The sequence below is a fragment of the Corythoichthys intestinalis genome, chromosome 13, assembly GCF_030265065.1.
Source record: "Corythoichthys intestinalis isolate RoL2023-P3 chromosome 13, ASM3026506v1, whole genome shotgun sequence".
Taxonomy (NCBI): Eukaryota; Metazoa; Chordata; class Actinopteri; order Syngnathiformes; family Syngnathidae; genus Corythoichthys; species Corythoichthys intestinalis.
Genome location: NC_080407.1, coordinates 19,922,195 through 19,932,322, shown reverse-complemented (window position 1 = coordinate 19,932,322; position 10,128 = coordinate 19,922,195). Strand labels below are relative to the sequence as shown.

Here is a 10,128-nt window from a genome sequence, read left to right as displayed (position 1 = left end):
TAATGTTCTAATTTTCTTTGTGGGCCCCCATCAGTGCATGGGCCCTTAGAATCAGTCTCACTTTTCACCCCTATACGGTGCCCCTGGTATTAATGCACTAAAGTATATGTGAATAAATGTTAAGTATTGCATTATTTTCATTGTTTTAATAGTTCTTAACTATTAGTTTAGTTACTCTCTTGTTATGCATTAATTAATGTTAGATAAGGGAATATATGAACCATTGTAATGTTACTTAAACATTAGTTATTGTCTAAAAATGCATTAAATAATGTCAATTAAGGGACCCTTATGGTAAAGTGTTAGCGAAATTATTGTCTAAGTTGTACTTCTACAGTGATTCGTATTGAAAAACATGTGACTTAGATGTTTATTCATGAATAAATAGACCATTAAATATGAATTATTGTGTTGCCTAAAATGAAAATAACACAATTGTTCTATTTCATCCCTGCTGACCGCCAGAGGGCGTTGATAAACGCACTGGTGATTTCTGTGAAGAACTACACTTCCCATGATCCTTATTGGAGAAATGATAACGCTCCAATCACACTGTTGATTTTTTTCCCTATCATGTCAAAATATCGATTAAGTTGTATAACAGAAATATCTTTATTTTGAAAGGGAAGTTGTAATTTGGGCTGTTTGTTTTTTACGTTTAAACTAGGCGGATTTTACTACAGGGTGATTGGGCTGGAGGCTGTCTTTCCCATCATGCAATCCTGCTCGGAAATGAAAGAGATGAAGGCTGGCCGAAATGGAACATTTTTCCCCGTGGATTTTTTTTTTTTTTTTTTTTTGTGCGTGCCTATTTCACTGAACTAAACCGAAGCCACGACGACGTGTCCAGCACGAGCTACATTCCAGAAGCAAACATCAGTCATCTTCAAGTCTCGGCACTCGTTGTTTTTTGGCCTACTTTAGCCTAGCCTAGCTGGCCGGTGTAAACAATCCGCTGTACACCAGCCGTTCACAAAGCTGCAAGGCACGTTGTCAAGCGTTCAGCAATCAAGTGAGGAAAATGTCCTCAAGTACCACACCGGCAGCAGTAAAGTTCCAGGAGGAACTTTGTGAGGTAAAAGAGGAGCCCCCACGTCAGCAACACTCGACTGTGTGCAAAACAATGCACGGAAAGGTTGTTCTTAACAGACAAGAAGGTTGGTTCAATTTCGATGATACGTACGTAGACTGTACATGACAGATCGTGGTTATGAGAAAACATTTTTGATGTTAAAAAGTAGTGCTGTCAAGGGATTCGGATTTTTTCTTTCCCGTAACATCACTTAAGGTTATATACCTCCGTGTGACCGCTGATTATGGTGAAAAACCGCATAGTGTCATCCCCACAAAAATAAACATTTTTGGGTATATACACCGGGGCAAATAAGTATTTAGTCAACCACTAATTGTGCAAGTTCTCCCACTTGAAAATATTAGAGAGGCCTGTAATTGTCAACATGGGTAAACCTCAACCATGAGAGACAGAAAGTGGAAAAAAAAAAACAGAAAATCACATTGTTTGATCTTTAAATAATTTATTTGCAAATCATGCTGGAAAATAAGTATTTGCTCAATACCAAAAGTTCATCTCAATACTTTGTTATGTACCCTTTGTTGGCAATAACGGAGGCCAAACGTTTTCTGTAACTCTTCACAAGCTTTTCACACACTGTTGCTGCTATTTTGGCCCATTCCTCCATGCAGATTTCCTCTAGAGCAGTGATGTTTTGGGGCAGTCGTTGGGCTACACGGACTTTCAACTCCCTCCACAGATTTTCTATGGGGTTGAGATCTGGAGACTGGCTAGGCCACTCCAGGACCCTGAAATGCTTCTTATGAAGCCACTCCTTTGTTGCCCTGGCTGTGTGTTTGGGATCATTGTCATGCTGAAAGACCCAGTCACGTCTCATCTTCAATGCACTTGCTGATGAAAGGAGATTTTCACTCAAAATCTCTCGATAGATTGCCCCATTCATTCTTTCCTTTACCCAGATCAGCCGTCCTGGTCCCTTTGCAGAAAAACAGCCCCAAAACATGATGTTTCCACCCCCATGCTTCACAGTGGGTATGGTGTTCTGCGGATGCAATTCAGTATTCTTTCTCCTCCAAACACGAGAAGCTGTGTTTCTACCAAAAAGGTCTATTTTGGTTTCATCTGACCATGACACATTCTCCCAGTCCTCTTCTGGATCATCCAAATGCTCTCTAGCGAACGTCTGGTAGTGCAGGATTTGAGTCCCTGGCGGCACATTGTGTTACTGATAGTAGCCTTTGTTACTGTGGTCCCAGCTCTCTGTAAGTCAATCACTAGGTTCCCCCGTGTGGTTCTGGGATTTTTGCTCACCGTAATTGTTATCATTTTGATGCCACGGGGTGAGATCTTGCTTGGAGCCCCAGATCGAGGGAGATTATCAGTGGTCTTGTATGTCTTCCATTTTCTCATAATTGCTCCCACAGTTGATTTCTTTACACCAAGCGTTTTACCTATTGCAGATTCAGTCTTCCCAGCCTGATGCAGGTCTACAATTTTGTCTCTGGTGTCCTTCGACAGCTCTTTGGTCTTGGCCATAGTGGCATTTGTAGTGTGACTGACTGAGCTTGTGGACAGGTGTCTTTTATACCGATAAGGAGTTAAAACAGGTGCCAATAATACAGGTAACTAGTGGAGCCTCGTTAGACCAAGTTAGAAGAAGTTAGACCTCTTTGACAGCCAGAAATCTTGCTTGTTTGTAGGTGACCAAATACTTATTTCCCACTCTAATTTGGAAATAAATTATGTAAAAATCAAACAATGTGATTTTCTGTTTTTTTTCCACATTCTGTCTCTCATGGTTGAGGTTTACCCATGTTGACAATTATAGGCCTCTCTAATCTTTTCAAGTAGGAGAACTTGCACAATTGGTGGTTGACTAAATACTTATTTGCCCCACTGTATAATATCAATAACGTGTATATATAACCCCAGAAATACACTCAGGTGACTTATAGTTCCGCTCTGAGACCACCAATTTGGCCAACTTTCAAAATTGTCCTATATGCACGTGTGATATGTCATTGGAAAGCTTAAAATCTCAATTTTCTGGGGAAGAACATTTTTGAAATGGATGGCATTTTAAAAAAACAAAAAACAATTTAAACAGCGAAACCCTATCTGGAGGTGAGCGCATGAAAGAGCAGAATTAAAGACTTTAACGAGATATTATTGCGTACTTGCCTTGTTTCGATCCAAAAACTCCATGTAGCATGTGTCACCGAGTGTCAAGACACAGCTGTGAATAGCCACAGCTGGATTTTTAGGGGGGATTTTATGGGTGAAACAGGGTTATATGACAAGGGTCGCGATGCAGAAATCACGGACATTTAGGAGTGGTTGAGATTTTCTTTTTCATATATTTACCCTTTTAAACGTTTTTTTTTTTCTCCATTTTTCTTTGTTTGGATCGATTATCATCTAACATCAGAGGAAATGTGACAGTAACAAAAAAAACATACAATTAAGCGATAGTTATGAGTTGGATATTTAACTTTTTTTACAAACACCATTTTTTTCATTGTGACGTAATTTGTTTAAAAGTTTAAAATATGCAAGTGAATCAATTTTGAAAGTAGTTTGTTCTTTTAAGCGAAATATTAGACATCAATTCATGATTCTAAGCTGATGAAAATGAAAATCTCAATAACTTCTTGATGTCTGCGATTTCTGCATCGCGACCCTTGTTATATTACCACGTTTCACCCATAAAATCCCCTCCAAAATCCGGCTGTGGTCATTCACAGCTGAGTCTTGACACTCGGTAATACATGCTACATGGAGTTTTTGGATCGAAAAGAGGTAAGTACGCGATGACATCTCGTAAAAATCATGGCGTCTTTAATTATGCTCTCGCGTGCTCTCACCTCCAGTTCGGGTTTTGCTGTTAAAATTTTTTTTGTTTTGTTTAAATGCCCCCCGTTCAAAAAATGTTTTCCCCGCAAAAATTGAGATTTTAAGCTTTCCAATGATGTATCACACATGGATATCAGAAAATTTGGAAATTTGGCCAAATTGGGGCTTTCAGAGCGGAACTTCAAGTCACCTGCGTATCTTCCGCCATGTGTATATAAATATATACAGTGTATATATATGTATGTATATATATATATATATATATATATGTATATATATATGTGTGTATATATGTATATATATATATATATATATATGTATGTATATATATGTGTGTGTATATATATATGTATGTGTATATATATATATATATATATATATATATATATATCATATATATACATACAGTGGTACCTCTACATACGATCACTTCGACACACGATCTTTTCGACATCCGACGTAAAATTTGAGCCGCCATTTGTTTCTACATCCGACGAGTTGCTCGAAATACGACGACATGACAGCACTGCAAACGAACCCACGGTGGATTTTCTTATGTGAGAAATCAACACAGTTTTCAAAAAAAAGTTGATACAGTTGGAGAAACAAGGAAAAAAGTGATGCTTACCTTTGAAATGAAGATGCAAGTTATAGAAAAATATGAGCTTGGGGTGCGCGTCCCTGAACTGGCTCAACAATACAGCTCCATGATCCTCTTATGACCACCGTTCGCCACTATTTATAAGTTAAGGTGACAATTATTATTGTGGTAACATTGCCAAGGAAATCGCCAGCTTTGTCACGTTTTTATCATTTATTTAAGAACTTATCCAACACAAAACGCTCATTGTCTTAAGCAGTTGACTGCTCTCAGGAAAACGAAAGTATTATCTCTACCGCACCGACCTATCTCACTGGAGACGTCACCTTCGCGGTGCGTTCAGGGACAGTAAAAAGTGTCCGCCATATTAGAATCCGATTCGTTACATTATTTTCAGGAATAATTATTAATTCTTCTTCTTCTTCTTATATTATTCTGAATTATTTATTTATAACTTATTTGTTTTTCTATGTTTAATTGCCATTTGTAACAGTGCCAGCAGTATTTATTAAGAATTTAGTGTATGTTTTTAGGCTTTGGAACGAATTAATGGAATTATAATGTATTCCTATGGGAAAATCCTGCTCGACATACGACCATTTCGACTTACAAACAAGGTCCTGGAACGAATTAAATTCGTATGTAGAGGTACCACTGTATATATAATATATATATATATATACTGCTGTATTTTAAGCCAAAACAACTGTTTTGTTTGATAGAACAATATGTCTATATGCTGCCATAGCTGATTCATGGCGCAGGAAGCCCCCGAACTATTTTTAATTTGTCCGGTTTACCCTGAAAACCCCCGTTTATAGATGTCTCGCAACCGCTTTTGTTTCAACTCAGCCATAAAACGAATGTAATTCATTGTATCTATTACTCAAGATGTCTGTCGTTTTTAGCTTAGAATCATTAATTGATGTCTCATTTTTTGTTCTTAAAAAAACTGTTGAAACCAAAAACAAGATATTTCAAAATACAAAAAATACTGTTTATTGAGTCATTTATTGAACAGTGACACCTTTTCTGTGTAACATTGCTGTAAAATATAAGACCTATGTTGCCACAAGCATTGGTTTGAGCGGTTCCACCATCTGCTTCGGCATTTGAGATTTCTGACTCAGTCAGTCACATTCTTCCTCACCTTTAAAACAAGAAAATAAAACCAAACAAAATAAGTATTAGCTACTTAATAGCTTCTGAGTTGAAATCCTCTGGCCAATATGTCAAATGAAAGTACTTACTAGTAATACTGGGCGGGAGCATATCGATAACCCATCGGGTTGCAAAATATGGCGATATATCGCCGTATCGAGAAATTTTCACACTCTTACTGATATGTTTTGTAACGTTTCTGCCTTGGATACTATATGTCTGTAAGTATTTTATGTGTATACCAAACTGTTAATAAGCAGTATATGTGTCTTTATGGGGAAAATCTATATGAACGAAATTTGTTAATAAGTCCTGCTGAATAGAAGGTAACCTAGACTTATAGCTTGTCGCTCAAGTGAAGTGTGGTGCCTACATGGTATTTGTATACCAGCGTGTATTGTGCATTTGTGTCGAATGCATCCATGTTTCTTTGTTACACTTTCACAAACGTAGCTGCGCTGCCCCTGTCGGTGGATCGTAATGGGAGAGGCTGCAATGGTGCTCATTGGTCCTGTCATGTGTCAATCTTGCAGCAGGAACTATGAATGCCCGTTTAAGTGTAGTGGAAGTGGGAAAATTCTTCAGCGTTGTACCCCCTCGAGGCACTTCAGCGGAACAGATTTTACAGACGGCTATCCGAGCATCCTTCTTTAATACCTCAAAATACTTCCATACCGCAGACACGTTGGCTGTGAGTTTTTTCAAGACTCCATCAGCCAGCGTGTTACTTCTCGCCGTATTTTAATGACGTCGTCACAAGAGGACTAAGGTTTTTCAAACGATTCGATGGCAAACTTTCGGTCCTTAAAACAGTTCAACCGAAATTGCATTTTTAGCTATGAATATTTTTTGAAACCCTGCGATGCAGTGAATCTGCGCAACGTGAACCGCAAAGTCGCAAGTGATCACTGTATTCGTCTTCTCCAAGTTTTGCAGAAAGGAAAGACTGGGCAATGACACGGCGGTGGTCCATAAAATATATCAATGGTTTTCTTGTGTCTCACAGGTTGCATAAAATATCTTTGTGCTGAGCGGCAGGAGCAAGAATCTCCTGGCGTAAAAGAGGATTTTGAGCTCCCGCAAATCAAAGTGGAGGAGGAGCCAGAACCCGATCAACAGAAGGAGAAAGAAGAGCAACTCCCAATCAAAAAGGAGGAGGAGGAACTGCCATATGTTAAAGAGGAGGAAAGTATCACCAGGTCGACTGGTGAGACCTTGAAGAGTGAAGTTGGTATGAGTGAGGCCAGCAGAGGGGCGGAGCCTCCAAGCGGCAGCAGCAGCTTAACAGAAGGATTGCAAGCAGACATTTACTACATTGCTCCATCAGACAGAAATGGCGCGACGTCACACTCACCTTACAGTGATGATGGTCATAAGAAATCACACAGTGACAACAAACTCTGCAAATGCTCTCAGTGTGGGAAAAACTTAAAAGCTACTAAGTATACTTGTTTTAGGCATATAAGGAGCCACACTATTGAAAAATGTTTTTCCTGCTCCGTTTGTGGTCAAAGATTCAGTCGCAAGAGCGCCTTAAAAATACACACAAGAACTCACACTGGTGAAAAACCTTTTTCCTGCTCAGTTTGTGGTCAAAGATTCAGTCAAAAGAGCAACTTATTAATACACGCAAAAATCCACATTGGTGAAAAACCTTTTTCCTGCTCAATATGTGGTCAAAGATTCAGTCGCAAAAGCACCTTAAAAACACACACACAAACCCACACTGGCGAGAAACCTTTTTCCTGCTCAGTTTGTGGTCTAAGATTCACTCTAAAGCAACACTTAAAACAACACTCAAGAACCCACACTGGCGAAAAACCTTATGTCTGCTCAGTTTGTGGTCAACAATTCAATAGAACGCAAACCTTAAAAATACACACAAGAACCCATACTGGTGAAAAACCTTTTTCCTGCTCAGTTTGTGGACAAGGATTCACTCAAAAGACGGGCTTAAAAACCCACGAAAAAACCCACACTGGTGAAAAACCTTTTTCCTGCTCAGTTTGTGGTCAAGGATTCAGTCACAAGAGCACCTTAGAACAACACACAAGAACCCACACTGGTGAAAAACCTTTTTCATGCTCAATTTGTGGTCAGGGCTTCTCTAAAAAGCAAAACTTAAATCGACACACAACAATCCACACTGGTGAAAAACCTTTTTCCTGCTCAGTTTGTGGTCAAGGATTCACTCAAAAGACACGCTTAAAAACACACAAAAGAACCCACACTGGTGAAAAAGCTTTTTTTTGCTCAGTTTGTGATCAAAGATTCACTACAAAGGAACACTTAAACCGACACACAAGAATCCACACTGGTGAAAAACCTTTTTCCTGCTCAGTTTGTGGTCAAGGATTTACTCAAAAGAACAGCTTAGTAACACACGAAAGAACCCACACTGGAGAAAAACCTTTTTCCTGCTCAGTTTGTGGTCAAGGATTCTCTCAAAAGCAAAACTTAAATCGACACACAACAATCCACACTGGTGAAAAATCTTTTTCCTGCTTTGTTTGTGGTCAAGGATTTGCTCAAGAGAAAACCTTAAAAACACACGAAAGAACCCACACTGGAGAAAAACCTTTTTCCTGCTCAGTTTGTGGTCAACGATTCTCTCAAAAGCAAAACTTGAAAAGTCACAAAACAAGCCACAGTGGTGAAAAACCATTTTCCTGCTCAGTTTGTGGTGCAAGATTCACTCGCAAGACCACCTTAAAAACACACACACAAACCCACACTGGCAAAAAACCTTTTTCCTGCTCAGTTTGTGGTCAAGGATTCACTCTGAAGGATCAGATTAAGAGACACGTGTGTGTGTTGGTATGATAATGACTGTTTTGTCTGTCATCCGTGCTATCTTCGCCAGATTTTGCACGCAGGACGATAGTATTCCATAGGCTGTCCTCAAATCTTGTTGAGGATTGGCGCTTTGGGTGCATTATATGTGCTTTGTCCTATCCATGTATGACGTGCACCCACACTATTGCCAAAAGTATTTGCTCACCCGATTCAAAGTTCGAAGTTATGTGCCATTATTTATCTAATACTGTCCTTCTTTCAAACTACACTTTTCACTGACAATATTTGAAACTGTAGACCCTAAATTTAAAAACTGATTTAAAACGGCCTCAGGAGTTGCTTTCATCCTTGTCACTTTAGCGAAGGTGTCAAAGCGGTAAGGAAAGTCCGTAGCTGCTTATTCACCTATATCAGTGCTTCTCAATTATTTTCTGTTACGCCCCCCCAAGGAAGACGTAAATGTTTCGCGCCCCCCCAACTCTCTGCCGCCACTGTAAATAGTATCATTCGTCTATATTACTATTATAAGTACGCCTCAGCCTAACATTGTGTCCTTTTTTTTCTATTAAAGAAAAAAAGTAACATAGATCAACTTATAATAAAGTATAACTTTTTTAACATTGTGCTGCTTGGAACAGAAAAGACTTAACGCGCATCAATTTGCCTGAAGTTAAAAAAAATAAAAAATGAAAAAAAAGTCACATCCAAACTGTAAAAATACACTCAAGGTACATTTTTGACCATTTGATACTGAAAAATAAAATGTAATAAAATCAGTAAATAATAACAAATTCAAATTGATTAGAAACATTTACTCTTCAGGACAACATGCCAAAAAATTTGACCGAAAAAAAACAAAACTGAATAGAAGGGGGGAAAAAGGTCTTTGGACAGAAGGAAAGTTTTTATTTTCGCTGATTCACCACAGTGCTCACTGGTTTACTGATATAACACTGACAAAGCAGGACGATTGTGACAATTGGCAATATTCGGCACGTTTTCGCTGAAAAACAATCAAGCGGCTTATCAATGAGATTGAGGTCTAATGTCTTTAAGTGGCATCTTAACTGATTTGGCTTCTCCGCTATAATCATTTTTAGACTCAGTAAACAGTGGTCTTTCCTCATTTCCCACTATATTAAAAGTCAAAGGCAAACGGCCCGAAAAAAGCGCATTCTCGGCGGCCGAGGGAGAACCGTAGGTGAGGGCGGTGGTCGTGACGATCCCAAGCCGAAAACGGCACTTCTCGGCCGGACACGTGAGAACCGAAGAAGACAGCGGGTCGCTGCGTGAGTCCAGCTCTGCATGAGTCTCTTCCGTGTGCTCTTGCTTACTTAAAAAATACTGCACGCACTTTGAAAATGAGAGCGCCACTGCCACCCACGGAGTGGATGTGCAAGTACACTTTATTCTAGTACGGCAAAAAGAAAAAAAAAAAGCATGTTCCCCGAGGTCACTCGCGCCCCCCCTGGCATCGCTCTGTGCCCCCCTGGGGGGGCGCGCCCCACCATTTGAGAAGTACTGACCTATATTAATTATGCAACTTTATTTTCTCGTAACAGTATGACTTTAATCTCGTAATGTTTTCTTTTTTTTTCTTTATTTCGACACTGATTATGTCAGTTGTTTGTTCTTTTTATCATACTGGCTGGCATCGATGAAAATCTCTATAGACTCTTCTTTC

At 39.2% G+C, this 10,128-nt stretch overlaps 1 protein-coding gene across 1 annotated transcript; it reads left to right on the top strand.

The window, feature by feature from the left end:
- The first annotated feature begins 668 nt into the window (after positions 1–668).
- LOC130929062 (gastrula zinc finger protein XlCGF26.1-like) lies at positions 669–9,754 on the top strand. The gene is made up of 2 exons (XM_057855974.1): positions 669–1,157; positions 6,655–9,754. Exons 1-2 carry the CDS (start codon positions 1,022–1,024, stop codon positions 8,469–8,471), a joined length of 1,953 nt encoding a protein of 650 aa, XP_057711957.1. The 5' UTR covers positions 669–1,021; the 3' UTR covers positions 8,472–9,754.
- The last annotated feature ends 374 nt before the right edge of the window (positions 9,755–10,128 follow it).

Coding starts and splice junctions, on each gene's coding strand:
- LOC130929062 (XM_057855974.1), top strand. CDS start 1,022: ATGTCCTCAAGTACCACACCGGCAGCAGTAAAGTTCCAGGAGGAACTT. Junction 1,158..6,654: donor TGTTCTTAACAGACAAGAAG/GTTGGTTCAATT, acceptor TGTGTCTCACAG/GTTGCATAAAATATCTTTGT.